General features: G+C 42.2%; 1 protein-coding gene across 1 annotated transcript in view; it reads right to left on the bottom strand.

Moving 5' to 3' along the window:
* Nucleotides 1-860: 860 nt before the first annotated feature.
* Nucleotides 861-19,126, bottom strand: part of RSPO3 (R-spondin 3) — a 61,006-nt gene continuing 42,740 nt past the window's right edge. Inside the window, exon 6 of the mRNA XM_037392885.1 lies at nt 861-1,922. Coding sequence (XP_037248782.1) covers nt 1,729-1,922 — 194 coding nt within the window. The 3' untranslated portion in view covers nt 861-1,728. The remainder of the gene's footprint in view (nt 1,923-19,126) is intronic.

The raw sequence follows: 19,126 nt of genomic DNA, 5'->3' as shown, positions 1-19,126 counted from the left end.
AAAATTCTCCTTTAGCATTTAGGTCTTCTTACCAGCAAAAATATCATATATGCATATAATCAGTTACCGATTACAGAAAGTTTTTCACTAGTGCTCATCAAAGTTGGAGGCAAGCTGTGGGAGACTTAAACACCCATGTTATTAGACCACTGCATCAATAGTTATATCGTTAAGAGACAAAGCTCTCACAAAGCAAAATGTAGGAAACCATCATTTATTGCTATCCGGATGATGAGGATGTTCCTCCAAAAGTCACTGAAGCCTGTTGCTCACACTTCTTCAACCTGAGAGACAGGCTGCAGTGTGGGGCAAAGTCTTTTTTAAGGTCAAACTCACTGTAAGAAACAGTAATAGTGAACAGGGATGAGAACTGCCTGGGAAGGCTCGCCTGCCACATTTTCTAGTCCATGAGCTGCAGTGGGCAGGCTGTTACCCCTGTGACAACTGCCCTGGGGGAAAGCGTGGCAGCAAAACACATGCTGTGAAGCAGGCTGGTTCCTCAGCGTATTACTGTAAAGGGTAAATCCATTTCTGAGCAGAGTCAGTGTATAGCATAGCCTGTGCTTCATTCATGGGTCACTCTAACCACTAATACAGCCAGGATAGTACCAAGGGGGTTGGTTTGTCCTCTGATCAGTGGAGATTTTCACCTCTGCTGTGTCAGAGAGAACTAAACCAAGAATTTAACTAAAATTGTACAGAAGTTTGTAGTTTCTGTCCTTCAATAGACTTAGTTGTGGATACTCTTTCACTTGATGCGCATTGTGGATGTAAGTTGTGTCCTCTTCTGTCTGTGAAGCTATGAAATTATTCCCTTCCCCAGTAGAAAAGGCGACACCATCACTGTGAAAAACACATGATTTACATGATCTATTTTTCTGGTTTTTATTAACTCAACATTGTTTCCTACAAATACGATTTGTCATTCACCAGAAAATTTGAAATGTAGACTTAAGTTACACATAGGTATAAAAAGCATAAAACAGCACACACGGTACCACTGTTTAGAACAGAAAACATTATGTTGTCCCACAGATAAGAGTGCTACTCAAGCTCAGCTCCATCACCTTCTGCCTCAGGGATTTAGTCTTCAAAGCTGCAGATGCTTCTGCTTCTTTTCCCTCAGCTTGCGAAGCCCTGCTGGCTTTCCCCTGGTGTTTCTCACCCATGTCTGGAGCATGGACCAGGGAACCACAAGGCAATCCCATCCTGCTCCACCAGAGGTTATAAAACCTTGGGTTCCTACTTGTTCTTCAGAAATGTTTTCCTCTTTTCTTAATATTTACGTACAATATATGAAGGGATACGATTTGCATCTTTGATTTAGACATATCTCTTGCCTCATACTTAAACAATAACTTGAAAAATATTTTACAAAGGAAAAGAACATTGTTCATCTGAATGTCATTCATTATTATATTGCTATATTTTATACCCTATTATTAATATATACAAAATTTCTTAATTGCCTTTTACAGATGCATGGAAGCATATAATATAACAGTTTTAAAGTATCCCATTTTTAGATTATTTTTTTTTCTTGGCTCATGTCAATCTCTTTAATAAACTATGGTTGCTTGGAGAATATAGGAAGTACTTGGAATGTTGTTTAAAGTTTAATAATAACTGGTAGCATTGTCCATTTGCGGCCTGAAGGCTTGGAGCACCTGTCAGGGCGATCTGGTAGAGATAGCAGCATCATAAGACTTAAACAATCATGGAGGGCTGTTAATGTGCAGTGTCGACGGGTGCCAGGTTCTGTTCTTTATTTGGGGCTTTTCTTTTCTTCGGCTGCGTTTTGTTGTTGTTTTCTCTCTGTTCTCGGTTTTGTCTCCGGGCTGCTCGCCCTTTGCTTTCCTGTCTTGTCTCCTTGCTTTCATCTTTGTTGGACTTTTTTCTTTTCTCCTCCCTATTTTTTTTCCCTGAAATAAAAATGATGGCACGTTAGAAGATTTGCTCAGGCTGATGCAATTTCTGACTCCCTCACTTTGTTGCAGCCTGTAAAACCAGCCCTGGATTAGCACCTCCTGTTAGAAGCTGGGCACTAGCACTAGTGTTTAGAAATGTCCAGCTCTTCATCGAACTACTAAATTGGGCCACTGGACTAGCACCTCCCATCAGTCTGACTGAGCAGAAAACTGAGAACTCCCTGAAGAATCCTGGTGCTTTAGAACTGGTATAAATATCTCACACAGTCATAGCCTGTCTCCCACAGCCAGGGGCACAGCTCCATGTGGTCCACCGAAACACAGCTGGTTTGGGGACATCTATGGCTGAAGCCAGGTAGCATTAACTATTGACTGGTCTAAATTTACCTTGGGCTGGGACCCCGAGCTTATGGTGGAAGGAAATTAGCCATCATGTTACTCCCCTTCAGTGCCAATGCTCAGCATCTACATCTTTTAAAAATCCCTCTCCCCTCCCCTAATATCCACCAAACCATCCTGGGGGGTTCTTAATATTGCAGCGTGAATCCCATGACAAAGTGTGAGCTCCAGCATGGGTACGTGACCCTCTTCAGACTAAAACGTAGTGTTTCAAGTCTCAAGTCAAGCTTCAGACCATCATTACAAAATTAGGTATTCAAGTACTTTATTGTTTTATATGCGTATAAAGGTGAGGCGTTGAGGATTTTGTTACTGCTACAGACCTCTCCAATAAAGCTTCCTGCCCCCTTAGAAACATTAAAACTTTGTGTACTGGCTGTGGGGAGATAATATTGCATAGTGCATTTCTGCTTGGGTGTAAGGAAGAAATTCTTAATGTTTCATCATTGCAAGTGTTCAAGGCCAGGCTGGGTGGGTTTTTGAGCAACCTGATCTAGTGAAAGATGTCCCTGCTCATGGCAGGGGGGCGTCAGACTAGATGAATTTAGAAGGAAATATTCTCCCAAAATTTGTTTCCCTTGTGAAGAATGTTAGAAAATCCTTGTGTGTTTGAACATGTAACATTTGATCTCTCCGTCTATCTATCTATCTATCTATCTATCTATCTATCTATCTATCTATCTATCTATCTATCTATCTATCTATCTATCTATCTATCTATCTATCTACCTACCTACCCATCCGTCCGTCCGTCTGTCTATCTATCTATCTATCTATCTACCTACCTACCCATCCGTCCGTCCGTCCATCTATCTATCTATCTATCTATCTATCTATCTATCTATCTATCTATCTATCTATCTACCTACCTACCTACCTACCTACCTACCTACCGTCCGTCTGTCTATCTATCTATCTATCTATCTATCTATCTATCTATCTATCTATCTATCTATCTATCTATCTATCTATCTATCTATCTATCTATCTACCTACCTACCTACCTACCTACCTACCCGTCCGTCCGTCCGTCCGTCTGTCTGTCTGTCTGTCTGTCTATCTCCCTCCCTCCCTCCCTCCCTTCCCCTCTCCTTCAGCGCCTTTTCCCGTGGCTACACCGCATTTAACCCAAGGTCTCCCCGGGCCATGGCCGGTGCCAGTTTCGGCCGCGCGGGGGCGCCGCAGTGCCGCGCCAGGCCGGTGCGGACGCGGAGGCCGGCGGGGCAGCCCGGGGCGGGGGCGCGGGCGGGCGGGGGCGCGGGCGGGCGGGGCCGGCCCCTGGGAGCCGGGGGGAGCCAAGGGCTCCGCATGCGTAGAGGTTTCCTACTCCCTGCCTTGCAGTTATTTTTCCAGGAGTTAGCAACGGGTGTTTCCTGCCCAGTTCCCTTCCTCTGCGTTTTGTCTGCTGCTACGTCTTCGGTCTTTGCTCTGTATTGCAAACACGATGAACTGTTTCCAGTGTGCCGGGAAGAGGGTGTAGAAAAAGGCAGCGTGATGTGCCACAGCGTGCAAATATCGCTATTGCCGGGCAGGTTACTCTCTTACGGTGATGCACTAACGCTACTAATGTATATGTCTTCTCATGGATTCAGTAAAACCTTTCAATAGCAAAAAAAAAAAACAAACCCAAAAAACCAACAACAAAACAAAACCCCAAAAAACCCAAAACCCAAGGAAAAAGAGGATAAGTCTTTTTACATAGGAGATAGTAAAACGTTTTCCAAGAGATTATTTTGCTCATGAAGATGTCGATTCATGAGATTCTAATAATTCTGTGAAGTAATTATTTGTCACTAAGAAAGCTTTTATTCCAGAACCAAAACTTTGTACAGCCAACTGTACTGGAAGAATTAGTCTGTAGGCACCGTCCAGTGAATTTTCTTGCAGATAGGGGATACTTTACTACTTCTAATTATAGCAACTTTGTATATTGAAGAAAATCTAACGACATGCTATAATTTTGAGAAGTGCAGTAGTTGAAATTAAACTTAGATGTGAAATTAATTCAGACAGTAATGTAATTACATGTCAAATCAGCTTAAAGATGCTGAGTTCTTGTTAATCTAATTTATAGCCCCTGGTTGAAGAAATCCCTGTGTCTGTATTTATGCAATCCATGTCTGAATACATCTTTAAGTATGCAAGTATTTCAGAGAAATCTTTGCATTATCACATCAGATGTGGTGTTTCTACTAGACCAGGTGTTTTATGGAGTAAAGGGAGGAAGGGTTGGTCACAACTTGGGAGAACTTGGTACTTAAAAACACCATGTAGGAGAGAGTTACTGAAAAAAATCACAGTTGACATGGATTAACTCCTGCATGGTCCAGATTTGATCTACTTTAGGCATTGTCACTTAGTCCCACCCTTATACTCAGCTGTAATTACTACAGGGAACTCAGAGCAGCGTATTTGTTCACTTCTCCTTCCGTGGGCACTGAAACCCCAAACCACTACAGGAAGGCATAAAATCTGATTGTGCAATCTTCTTCGCTTTGATGGGGGCAGTTTCACGAGGTAGGTCTCAAGGAAATCCCAGAGGGATGAGACTGGTGTCAGGCATTTGGGATTATTATATTTATTTTGGAGAGGTCACTCCCATGATTTGCCCTCAGAGAGCAGAAAGGGCAAGAGGAGTCACTGAGTGGCGCCTGTTGGGGTTGCAAGCACCGACGTAATAGGCTTCTATCTGAAAGGGTCCTGACGCTTCTATTGTGCATGTCACCACGGACCGCAAAATCCTCCCCACTACACTGTAATAAGCTGAATAGCTATAATAAAAGACCACAAGCCACAGCTGTAATGTGCCACAGTGTTCTTTCACACCCCTCACAGCCTCAGCTGACCTCTCAGCACTTTCCCAGCCACTGGAGCAATGTCAGCACTGGTGCACTGGTGTCATTGCCCCAATACCTCCATACCCCATGAGGTATGGGGACAAAACTTGGGGGCTGACTGCCACCACCCTACATCACCCTTCTTCCCACCTATCCACAACCTTCTCAGAGACTTTTTAGTTCTCTGAGACTGTCCATCACCCTTTCCTCATGATGTGACCTGGACAACAATAGCATGACATGTGCTGAGCAAAAATACCAGTAGAAGGAGGATGCCCCAGGCTCTAAATCCACTTACTACAGCTCCATCTACAATACAGTTGTGTCATATCACGCAAATGAGTAGATCACTCTCATTTTCAAGAAGAGTGACACTTTTTTTTCTGGAACACGGGCTGTAGCACGTACTCACACTACTTGCCAAGATAACAACCCCCTAAACCCGCAACTGCCCAGTGATGCAAAGGGCATTCTCCTTTCATTCACAAGCCACAAGCAGCTGATTCATCTGGTACGTCTTTGAAATTTAAACAGCATAATTTTCTTAGCAGCAATTATTATTTTCTTAGTTGTAGTGGCCCTATTTCATAATCACTAGATTTCCAGGTGACCAAAGTGGTGAGGGCCAACAACTTCAGAATTACCTACGTGCTACACAGCTCAGTGTATCTCCTGGCCTCACTTACTCTTGAAGATGCACCAATGGAAGTAAATATGGTTAAAAATTTTAAAGGAGCTAAGGTCCAAAGGCATCCAAGGAGCAATTAATTTGGTATAATGTAGGTTCAAGTTCTCCTGCTGTTGAGATGCGTGAGGACAGCCTACCTGGCTTCCACATACCGGTCCAGACAGATTCAGGTCTTAAGGCATGTGTCATATCCACAGTCCTATGTGGTGATCATAGACAATCCAAGATATCTCAAATTATATCGACACTTTTAGCTGAGCAACTGCATGACTGAGTAACTACCCTATACTTATGTGCTCTGTCTTCTCTTGGGAATGTAGACTTCTCTTCTCTACATGTAGACTCTAGGTGATGTTGGAGCTTGAGATCCACAGAAATCTTTCTCTGAGATTTAGGATCCTTGAGCTTCATTTTCCTCTGAAAATAGGATCTAGGCTACTAGATTGCATTCATTTGAAGAATGTTTTTATTTATGATGTGTGTGGTAGCCTGTCCATGCAAGGAGAGGACGATGCTGAGGTGGGTATATTAGGTGGAATGAGAATGTTGTGCCTAAATACAGGAATAAATCTGATCTGTGCAACAGCCTTTTGCATAAAGCAGGCAAAGAGGAAAGAGAGGAGGCTGAGCAGATCAGCTGTGCCAGGACAGGAGATACAGGCTTTGCTGCTGTAGCAGATAAAGAGTAAGTTGTATCCCATTAGGTGTATGGGAAGTAAGAAGGGATGATTTCTTGTGTGGGCTGCTTGGAAAAAGATACTGCTACACTCATGATCTCCTAAGCAAGGCTTATGGAAATACTTAACTGTATTGTGATGATCTCTTTGCAATAGAAATTAGTTGGGTCTGCCTTTCCTGTGCCATAGAAAAGACACTGCCAGTGCCTGAAAATACCAGAATATCCTCCAGTCAAAGCAGCAGACCGAGGAGGATGGTTTCGATAATGAGTTCTGTTTGCTGTTTGTGGAGACATTTACTGCTGTCTTTTCAAGTCAGAGCTTGTGGGGATTTTTTTCCTTTGCACTTGTCTGTTGGGACTAAGGGAATTTGTTAGCAGCCTTGATTTAATCAGGACTAATGTGCTAACAACAATTTTATAATTACATAACAGGTTTCATCTTATAAGAACCCGCAGCTTATAAACTCCAAACACAGCTTCCAAAGACAGGAAAGTAATGGCTGTTTAGCAGAGCAGAAAACCACTCTACAGTGCTTAGGGTGAGAAGTGACATACACCACGCCAGCATCTAGGAAAGTGGTGTTTCCTCACCGAGCTTGCTTTGAGATTTTTAACAGTGGCTTCTGAATAGGTTTTGATTTTTACAGCTCTCCTAAAAGTGGCAAAAGGTAGATCAGTGTCCAAATCCACCTTACACACCTCTTTTAAGACTAACGGAATCAGATGCCAATACAAAGATTGGCAATAGTAGTGATTGGTACCAATAAGCCTTACCCTGTTGTTAGAACATCAGAATATTGGCAGAAATCTATAATAGCTTGTTTTCCTTTTAGGCACCAATAATCCAAGACTTCCCATTAGCCCAGATTGAGGTAATAAATACAGTCCTTTTTTGAGACTTGGTTCAGCTGGTGCAGGCTTTTGAGCAAACCAGAAATAAAAATGTGATGCTGCATTATGTCAGAGCTGCATGTTTAGTCTGCCTCTCTAGAAATAATCAAGAAAAGTTATACATGATAAGAGACAGATGCTGGTGCCTCAGCAGACATTTGAACTCTTTCTAGTAAAATAGTAAAAAAGAGAAAACACCCAAAGAATCTTGTTGCTTTAGTTCTCAAATTTGTACTTGGAGTGCTCTGGAGAGATAAACCAGAAAAGATGTTTTCCTTGGCTTTATTTAAACTGATTGTATTAATGTAACCTGATAATTCAGAAGATACTTATACGATCCCAATGTTGGGATGCATCCGTAAGAATGCCTTTTCCCCTAAGCATCCACGGCTTGGAGCTGGGTTAATCTGATGATTGAGTACAGATCCTGGAGGGTATTTGCAAGTGCCAACTCTAACACTTTGGCCAGGCCAGCAGTTCCTACCCCGGTATTAGGTGCCAGGGCCAGGGAACCCAGGCATCTTCCACTGTTTCATTTGCTGGTGTAGCTGAAGCTATACACTCCCCCTGGAGCCCCTCCTTACATCTTCTTAAGTTTCCTGATGTGCCAGGAAGGTAAAGGAAGGCAAGGAATCATCAACAGGATGCACCTCTGGCCCTGCTCTGCATGGTTCACTTGTCCCCTTCGCTCTAAGCGCAGTTTGTTTACATTCCCACCTGGGGTGCCACCTGTGCTGACAGGTAGATGGGAGCCCCTGCACGTCCCACAGCTAACCCAGGCCAGCCCGACAGATGGATCAGCAGTAGCTAACACGAAGGGGAATGGCAGCCCCTGACGGATCCACTCAGCAAAACCATCAGCCCAAAGCCAGGATGCTACTACTCAAATTCACTGAAGGCCCAATTCTGCCCTCTGTTGTACTTGCCTAAACATGTGGAGGTCACCAAGGTTAGTCTCTGGTATAAATGGAGAATTTACTTCAAGGATACTTCTCAAAACAAGGTATTGAAAAATTATCGTTTGTTTCTGTTTCGTGTCTCCAATGAGTGTGCTCTTTCAGCTGGCCAAAGCATTGATTCTCCTCTCTCTAGGTAGTGCTAATATTTCCAAATACATTTTCATGCTGATTAAAATGACAGGTCAGGTTTCTAAATTTCATACAGATCAGAGACTGAAAAGGTCTCCTTTCAAAAATGTGACATGACATTTCACTTTGGCCATCTCCATGTTTCTGAAGACTTTTTCTCACCTACCAAGAGGACACCTGGCAGTTCACCAGGCAGGGAGCAGCTTGTGGAGAATGGGACTAGGATCACCAAGACTCTTAGGCTGCTTCTGAAAAAGGCTGAGGAAGGTTTTATGACAAAGTGATTCACAGCTTAGCTCTAGGAAGCTCGGGGAGGTTGGGTGGCCCAGATCAAGATACTGTCAAGGGGAGTTCAGGTTTTCAGGCTCTCAGGTCCTTGTCAGCCTGCCAGGTAGCTTGCCAAAGGCCAACCCAATGGACAATCTGGCAGGATACTAGGCAGAAACCTAACACAAAGGCAAAGTAGTCTCAAAACCTGCCTACTTTCCACTGGTGCTTCACTGAAATCAACAAGTTTCTGGGAAATGTGATGACTTTGATAATCTGGTATTTTCCATTCCTTTGCAAAATTCTACCCCATAAAATATATATTAAAAAAAAAAAAAAAAAGGATTTCTAAGTTGGGGTCATGGAGGACATGCATGAAAAAAAGCTTGAACGCAAATATTTTAACATTACCAGTAAGTCTTTAGTTTAGAATGAATCACAGATAGAAATTGTCCATGTAAATTTTATCCAGGCTGTCTTGTCTTTCTTTTTTTTCCCCCAAGAATGTGATAAGTTTATTCTTTTTAAATCCCTCTGGGAATGAACTGTGCATTTAGAGCTGTTTGTAGTAACACAGGCTTTGCACACTGAAATGAGCAGCCAGCTTTATGAGTAGCTTGAACTGGAATGTGAAGAATGAGTATGCCATGTGACAGTGCATCACTGGTGTCCACTTCACTTAGTATACTTTATAAAGTGACCACCATGCCATTTAGATGGGATATGAAAGAGGTCACGTGGCCTGAAGGTTAGAGGAGATGCAGCCCCACTCAGATAAGAAAGCAGGCTTTCGTGACAGAGGGCACCACCAAATGCTAAGGAAAGTCTGTATCCCCTCAGCCACTCCACCAGGAGATCTGCCCTGCATCCTGTCTAGCACAGTTCCTACCAATAACATACAATGGAAGTTCAGCAGAACTTGCTGTAGGCATGTTTTATTTTCCTGCTTCTTGCTTGGCTGGTGTCTTAAGAGTGCCACAGCAAGTGCTGTTAAATTGGTAACAGTCCCAGGCTTTGCACTTCCTGGTGTGCCTGCGGGGTGTGCGCAGCCCATACGGCAGGGCTGGTGAAAGGAACCAAGTTGTAGGGATGAAAAAAGGTTCTAAGGAACCCAAAGCAAAAGTTCAGTGAGTGACATCTGCTGTATTATGATGTACTGCAAGACATCAGGATCTTCTCCAGCCTCCGAAAACTGAGGACTGTGGGGACCAGCAGTCTCTCTTTCCAACTGCCTTCTGCCTCCGGTTGAAGCAGCCCATTCTACACTAGTCAACTAGTATGTTTATGCTTCTCTTTAAAACCGTAGCTAATCACCTTTCTGCCTGCTCCAAGAACATTTACATTAGTCAAATGGAGAAACTTCTCACAATTTCTACAGATCTGAGTGCCACCTGCTTTTGCTAGCCAACTCCTTAGATACTCTTATAACATCTGAGGCCAACCCTGTAGCCACTAAAACCAATAATATTTTGCAAGGGTCTGGTATGTCGTGCTTAGAAACATTTTACAGACTGTCATGCAGAAGTGTAGAAATTTCAGGGGCATGAAAACAGCAAAGCTGGTGCACACATACTACAGTAAGATACTAAAAGCAGTGGGATGCTTTGTCCAAAGATTCCAGAGCAAATAGACCCTTATTCCAATCTCAACCAGAAACTATAAGAAGTTACTTAAAATTATTCATGAACTTTTGAAAATGTTACCCAAGATGTCTCTATGTCCAAGAAGTGCTCTGAAAGAGTGAGTTGCTTTCAGTTAGAAAACAGAGGTTCCATCAACCTTAAGCCTGTAGCATTCAGAAGGATTCACAGAGACTCCTCCACCTCCATATTGCATCTTTCACTGTGTCACATTTAAAGTTAAGAGATTTATCCATTGTAGCTATAGACCACTAGGGAAAAAAAAAACAAAAATCCAGCAACATAAAATGTACTGTGCCTGGGAATGTGATCCTCCATCTCAGTGACAAACCTTTTTTTCCTTTATAATACAGTCTTTTTGTATGACTTCCTCAGGTTCCACAACTGTAAAATGGTGATAAGAGTTCCCTACGTTTGGTAAGTGCTTTGGGATCTATGGATAAATCCATTGCTGCTTCAAATCAAAGTCACAGAAGTGGACAGAGTCCTCCTTACTTCAATGATTTTTTTTGGAGAACCAAACATGATTCTTCAATCAAATAGAGAGCTCAGGATCCTTCTTTACAGAGTATTGTTTTCTCGCTCATGCTTAAAGGTAGCAGGGGCTGGATCACCCACAGGCATGCCCTCCCACCACCCACATCCGTACAAGAAATAAAGTCAGTTCCTCTGGATTTAAATAAATTCTTCTGGTTTAGCAATGCACATTTCTCCTTAAGTAATAAACATCTGTCGTCTGCTATTCATTAATATTAATTATAAATGGTCACTAACTCATGGGATCCAAGTCCACCAGCTGAGATTTTTCCAACCTTGACCTTGTTAGGGTTTGTATAAAAAGTGTTCGGAAGGATCCTTCAAAGCTCAAAGCCAACAATATGTGTAATTTGCAGAGTACAGTGTTTAGATCATGCACTTAGAACAAGGGCAGTCAGGAGGGGTGATGGGGAGCAGGGGAGGGAGGGAAGGAGGGAACACCGAGCCTGAAACAGCGTTCCTTTAAATGCTTAAGAGTTTTAGGCCTTTCTGCAGGCTAATGACAGGGAGAAACAATGTCCATGATGAAACTGTCCCATTCATTAAACATTACTGTAAATGAAAGGTTGCATGAATTAAAGGTTGTTCATCTCAAGTTTCAGGAATGTAGCTGTGTTTCATGTCTGAAGCCTGTTTTCCTTTTAAATGGAGTTCTTCAGATGACAAATGAGAGAATTTCAGAAAGCAAATGCATGCTAAAGAACAAAGCAGAGACATAACTGTAGCTGTAAATCTTTATCCTGGGGCTACTGTTTGCCATATTGGAGAGGACTGGATTAGAATTGAGAAATTTCCTTACTGGGTCATTTTGCTTGTAAACCAAACAACAACAGAAAAATCCCCACAGTTAATTGTTACATTCTAACCTTTATATCACCTGTACATATTTTACTCATGTGTTTTGCTACCATTTGGGATTTCAAGGAACTAAAAATAGAAAATTTACGAAATGCTTCTTCTCAATTTTGCATGGTCACCACATCTTTAAATGATAAGGGTTGTTTTTCTCCCCTTTAATTTCTTGCCACTGCAAAACTGCTTCAACAAAAATTACTGAAAAATTACTGAAATTAATTTCAGAATTACTGAAAAATAGTATTTGTTTGCATCAGTCCTGAAAATGAGCTCTTTGTTTTCAGGCCTACGCATACAGGAATATGCCTCTCACGGACCACATCTTCATCTGCTCTTAAAATATACATAGCTTCATTGGCAGAGGGGTACTAGCTTCTCTCTCTGATGAATCAGTGTAACAAGTTCACTTAAATTTTCTGTAAGAAAATCAAGCCTTATACTCCTTCTATCACAATGATTCAAAGCTGATGAATGCAAAGAGGAGCGTGAACCAATATCTCAGCAATGCAAATGACTAAACCGGACGGAATGAAAGGAAAGTTGTTTTCAGTTCTTTGACTCAGGCCCAAATAAAAGTCTGAGCTTAGTAAAGACAGCAGGAGGCCTTATATTGATGTAAATGGACAGAGATACTTGGATTTGTGCTCTGTGAATGTGCAGTATGCTGTCTCTCTGGAAGTCTTACAGAAGGCAACAGGCAAGAAAGAATTTTGTGGAAAATCTTTAGCAGTTTTAGAAAGTGTTATGTAGTCCCTTACTGGGCTGTGAAGCTGAAGTACTATACTTAGACTGTCTCTGATGGATGTTTGTCTAACCTCCTTAAAAATCTTCCATGATGGAGATTCCCACAACCTCTTTCCTGATCTTTACAATCTCTGATAATAACATTGGACATTCTCATCTCATTGGGAATGCTCTGAAGCTCCTTTGGACCTTTATAAAGGAAAGCTATGGCAGTGAGTGTTTTCTTTTTCAAAGTTAGAGAGCTGGGAGGTGGCAGCCGAAGCGGCCTAAGGCTGCATCAGGTGTCAGAGCTGGCAGGAAGAGTGAGCTGAGAAGAGATGATGAGACTGGAGATGCAGAGACCTGGGTGGGGAAAAGCAAACAGAGCTGCCTGGGTGGGGAAGAACAGGCAAATATGCAGAAAGATGAGGAGAAACAGCAGCCAAAAAGTGCTCCTTTGTTTTCACCTTGTTACAAAGGAATGCTGAAATCCCTTCTTTACAGCTAGATCCAAAGTACTCTGAAGTCAATGGGATTTTAGTGGGTCTTGGATCAGGCTCTTAAAAAGAAGGGCAGCTGAAACACAGTCATGAATGGGTGCCATTGCTGTCCACGGCTGGCAGTGTTGTAACAGCATTGCTATACATGGAAGTGTTCCACAGACTGGGATTTAGCTGATTAAACAGCGCTGCATGTGTCACCATTAGACTTGAAACAACCACTGCCAGATTTACTCTGTAGCTCACATACCCCAAATGTTTTGCATTCTTGGGCTAAATTAGATAGACGTGTTAGCAAACTTCTCTCTTGCATTTGTTCTTCTTTTGAGGACACAGAGGCCAAACTAGTGAGAGGTTTAGATGTCCAGGTGGCAAAGGCTGGGTCAGCCCTGCTGTCAGCAGTCACTTCACTTTTACTTTATGGTAATATTGCCCAAAGGTGAGAAAACAGCTCAATGTGGTCTTCTGGAGAGTCACGAGAAAGAAGCTATGGATACATTTTCCTGTGGCACGCAGCCTGGAAGGGGCTCATTTCCTCTTCTGGCTGTGACTAACATGTCTGTCCCTCAGAAAGAGCTCCTTCAGGCACTAGGGGTTAGGGCAAGGGCTTTGGAAGCATTAGCTGTGAGAAGTGATAGGAAGACCGTGTGGAGAGAAAGATGGGTACGTGAAGATTGCAGGCAGAGCAAGGAAGTGATGTGGTGTCAGAGGGAACAATGCTCTGCTCTTTCACACGCGGTCTCTGCCCTGGGCTGGGAAGGGAGAACAGCCACAGTTCCCTGTTTGCCTCTCCCTGAAACTCAACAACACGAAGTTACCAAAAGTGAAGGTGCCATGGATGAGTAAAGTGCAGCTGTACCAGGGAAGAAGGCCAGACACCAGGCAGACCCCCGCGTGTTTGCACAGCACAACTGGTAGTTTGTTTCAGGACTCTCTTTGACCTGCAAGAGCCACCCCTCATCCCCAGTCCTATCTGCTATGCAGGGAATAGCCCCAGCTAGTCTGGCTGCAAGCCAGAAGGTGGCCCATGGCCTTGTGGCCAAGGAGTGGATCTTTGCCTGCTTTCCTTTAGTAGTATAGACATAGCTGTGGATTTCACTTTCTAAAGCTGGAGCTGCTCCTCCCTATCCCAAATACTTTTATTCAAGAGGGAAGATTTTAGGCAGGTGCTGGAAATTTGGTGCTGAATGAATGCCTGGTGGGCACTTTGAAAGGGGAAGGAAGAGGAGTTCATGAGGGGTTTGTATTCCCTCCTGTTTTTCCAACAGAACTCAGGCATCTAAAAGATAGTCAGCCAGCCAATTCTGGAGCACAAGGAGAGACCAGAAGGGAAGAGCATAAAGAGAAAAAGAACTAATTTTTATCCCTTATTTGGTTTAGTGATCTGAGGAGAACAGCTCTCACATCGTTCGCATTTCAATAGAAGATTGCAATCAGCTTTTTTCTGATTCACTTCACTTAAGGGAACAATGGACCACCCATTTCTTTCTCATCTTTGACATCATTCCTGTTAATATAAGGTTGATGTTTACCAACAGCATGTCCAGCACATCATTTATAGCAAGCTCCAGGGAACCTCAGGGCAGCTGAGCAACCTCCCCTCTGCTACCAGGCCCCCCAGGACAAGGAGGAGACAGAAGGTGGGAAGAGAAGATCTGGCAGTAGGAGAGAACATCTCCTGAGGAGCACAGAGACGGTGTCAACCCAGCACCTTGTGAGGCTAAAACTGATTTTGACACCTGAGGGCCTGGCAGGCTGGTTTATATACACAGCTCTTTTCAGCCTGACTGTTCATCAAGATGCATGGTATTCAGAGAATACAACCTCGTCACGTTACACATGTACACACTGCGTGCAAATATGTGTAATACCAGCACAATGTGTGTATGTGTTACTTGCTTGCATGGCTGATACTTGTCTGTCAGAACTGGGAGGTATGGTAAGAATTTAATGTTCACACTAACACAAACAAAATAAACATACTTGTAGCAAACCACAATATTACTATTAATTAGTTCAGATTTTAAGGTCTTAGATTGCAGGGAGGAACCTAATAAGACTTTCAAAACTTCCCGTGGTTAAATTTTGAAAATGCTATGATTAAAATTTAAAAATGGCTTTTCCCAACCTTTTCAGCCCTTGAACTGTAGAGCCAGTGCATTCCTCTACTATTAGCTATTTGGGATTCACAAATTGCTCCGATTCATATTCACTGTAATTTTTCCCACTTAATCCTTCCCACCCAGGTCTCTTTTCTGGACTGTGCCCATGTCTGCCAGCCTGTGGCGGTGGGCAGCCCCGTGCTGTCCATGCCCGGCCTGGCTCAGGGTATCCCCAGGACGCCATTTCACTTCATGTTGCAGCTGGAGATTCCCAGTCTCAACAGCCCCACTCTTGGAGGCTGGAAATGTGTTAAAGTTAAAGAGTCAAAACCCCTGCAAGGAAAGGAAATGAGAGGTCCTCTTGGCAGCAACAAACAGAAAATAAACAGCCAAACTCTTCACAAGACAGATTCCTCAATTATAGTAACTCAGGCTTACAAAGGCCAGAGTTACGACCCATTGGCGTATGCAGTATATAAACACAGGGATGCAGTAATTAGCTTTGTGTTCATTTTGAGGCTTCAGAAGTCCTGTGACCTGCCATGGAGTAAGGTCGTTAACCATAACCACACTGGTGACCTTCACACAGGACACCCCGTGTCTCACAGTTATACGAGCGAACTGTGCACTGTGATGTCTCCGCAGCTCACATGCTCCAGCCCTCTTGTTTTAAATGCCACTGAGCTATACACATAGAGGAGAGGATGTGACTTGGGATGAGATGTGCGTAGAGTATCTTACTTTCCCACATAGTAACACTTAGGACTAAATGTGATTAAGTAAAAAGACTCAGTATCAAAAATATCCAGAATTTCCCCCATTTATTTTTTTTTTTAATCAGAAGATATTGTTTCAAAACAGTAAACTGAGGAACTACTGGACTGGTCTGGGCCTCCATTGCTCTGGGAAGAGACTTTTGTCTTTGATGTGGGGACTGTATAGGGACATACTATTCAAAGCTTGTTCTGTAAAGGGCAGTTCACCTTTGAATAAGCAGGTGTACAACCATTACTAGATGTTTATCAAGAAACACAACACTGCTTTAACACTGATTTTGCCAACACTAAATGTAATTAGTATTGGGAATGAGTATTTTTCAACTCTGCTTTTTGTGTTACTGTGGCTGACCTATGGATCCCCTGAAACACCCTTGTCTTGCTTACAGAGTCAGCCTGGGTGAACCTTGGTTTAGATTTTGCTGTGTTGCGAAGTCATTACTGTGCAGATGGAGAAAATGTGCCCTTTAATTTAAAAGTTAGCAGGTAAAAGTCCAGATCATTCATACTAGGCTGTCCTTAACAGTCGTTGGAAAAAAACAGGCACTTTAGGAAGGAAATTAATTTGCCCTTCTTAGAATCCATCTTACAGTGTCATGGATCCCCCTTCCCCAGGTGCAGTATTAATCCCACCATTAAAATGACCCTTGCTTTGACAAAAACAACTAATTTTTAGCTGTCCAGCTTAAGTGCAGTGAATCCCATCATGCTCTTGCAAAGCCTATGGAGGCTTGCCATTCCTTGTCTGAATACTCGGATAGCAAAACCCTCTCAGAAAATCATGTCCATGTCAAATTCATATCATCCAGTGCGACAACAGAGCCCCACAAAATGCACAAGCAACTCTTCCAGATGCCTGGAGGTCCAGAATTTTTGTGGAAAGATGGGTATTATCCCATGAATAAGCACATTGATGTGGCATATATTTATGCAAGTCTAAAGTGGCTACATAGGAGCTTCTATGGGTTGTGAAGATCATGAAACACTGATTTTGTGTGCCATGATTCAAAGCCTATACAAAAATGTGGTGAAGAAACTCCCACTGATTTCAAATGGCTTCCTTCAGTATTGTACTTCCATGTACATTTTAAAATGTAATGCAACTTACACATCTTTTATTTTAGTAGGGGCTTTCTCTTCCTCTGTTTTGCCTGGGACATTTTAACTGACTGTTAATGAAATTGTGCACCTCAACCAGAGACCAACTGCAGAAACTTTTCTTTGTGAAAAATACTAAAGGGGCAACTTCACTTTAGATTCCAGAGCCCTCTGTTCTCCATTGTTACATGGATCCATATGGCATCAGAGTGTGTACATTAGGGTGGGTAATTTAATGAGTTTAAGTGAGTGAGTGAAATTAGTTTGTTGCCTAATGGTTTAAGTTTGTTAGTATTAAGTTACATTGTTTTTAGCTAAAGACAATTCTTGATGAATGGCTTGGGATTTTTAGCTGAGTGGTAGTTTTGGAAATCTGATGCATGCCTGATAGAATTCCTTCCTTACACCATAGACAACTGACAATATTTTCAGACATGATCTGATTAATACACTTGAAGCATTATGTGGACATGTAGCAATAAAGGGTAGAGGAATTAGCTCAAAGGAACAACAGAGAGTACCTGAGACTCAGTTCTCTAAGCTATTCAAATCAAATCCGGATTTTTATATTCACACATATGCAGTGCAGGATAGAAGCATCTATTTTACTTTATTTCCAAAAAATATATCCATTCACTGATTAGAACTGCTCAACACCAAATCCTGTTCCCTTGGTTCCTTTCTGTTCACCAGTTTGCATCTAGAACTCATCTCAAAAATACTGCTTTCTCTCTTGTTCTTGCTGTACACTACAAAAAATACCACAGCATAATGTCTGTATTCTCCTTACAGCACAATTAACTGACAAGCTACCTTGCCTCCAGAGGGTTGTAAACTTGTGAATTTTGACAAAAATTGCCCCTCTTCCTTTCATAACACTATCCTGCTTTTAGACTCTACAAGGTGGCAATTCCTAACTCCACCGTGAAAAAGAAATACACTGTTCTACATTCATCCCACTATGTCTTCATGTCTAATGCTTGAATTTTTGCCAGTCAGGAACAGGAACTTTCTTTGGCCGGTGTTTGCATTTAACATTGATTCTCTTCATTGAACATCCAAATGCCATCCACATTCAAATGAATCAATATATGAACAAGCAACAATTGAAATGTATTGTTTATTCGTTTACAACAATACAAGTGTGTAACCAATGTAGCCTATCTATTGCCTTGCATAATACCCAGCTTTCTAAGTTGTCTTCCTTGTTCATAACCACACAGTCTTTTGGTGAGTGGTTTTAATCTCTTCAAAGTGATCAGAACATGTTCTCTGAAAGCACTTAAAACTGTCTGCTGTCCGTGGGGTTTAGTTGGGACTCAACAGAAAGTCATATGGTGAATGTTCTCTTCCTGGCAGAATTACTCATGCATGAAAACATGCAATTCCTTCCCCACAAATACTTTTGTATGCAATTCTGATATTTGTCTGTTGGCTAGTAAAGGTCAGTCTCACACATTTGCAGACGGCCGTCCAAAGGGACTTGTGTTTGGCCAGAGCACATTTGAGGCAAAGAAATAATATTGATGGATGATTTGCAGTGTTTCAAGAGCTCTGTAAGTTATGCTTTTCCAGTACATCTATTGGCCATTAATGGACATGGCTACAGGAAACATGTGACTCTCGAGGTATGTCTAGCAGTGAAAGGAAGGAACCAAAAAGATGTTAAGTGTGGGAAGGTAAAGGTAACAGTGCATTGCACTGGGAGAACAAAACAAAAAGTGTGAGGGAAAGAAAGAAAGAGGAAGAAACTGGAACTTGAAATCATACAGTCATGCAGACTAAGAAGAACTCACTATCATAGGATTAAAAAAGGAAAATCATGAAATATATTGCACTGAGGTTTGGACGAGGCTGAACTATAAAAGGAGCCTGTATGTCAAACACATAGGAATTGTCAGAACACACTGGAATCAACTGATTTAGTGCTAATATGAGTAAAAAGAACCTTTTAGGCTAGTCAAGCTATTTGTAGCCTCATTATTCCCATTTGTTTGTATCAATACTGAAAATACTAGCACCTTCTTCCAGTAAAACTTAACTTTATAGCTAGTGAAGGAAAAAAATAAGAGTTGTAATAGGTCTCGCCAGCTTTAATGACACACCAGCAGATGGAAA

Source organism: Falco rusticolus, chromosome 6, assembly GCF_015220075.1.
Source record: "Falco rusticolus isolate bFalRus1 chromosome 6, bFalRus1.pri, whole genome shotgun sequence".
Taxonomy (NCBI): Eukaryota; Metazoa; Chordata; class Aves; order Falconiformes; family Falconidae; genus Falco; species Falco rusticolus.
The sequence above is the reverse complement of the archived record's forward strand: the minus strand, read 5'-3'. Positions and strand labels throughout refer to the sequence as shown.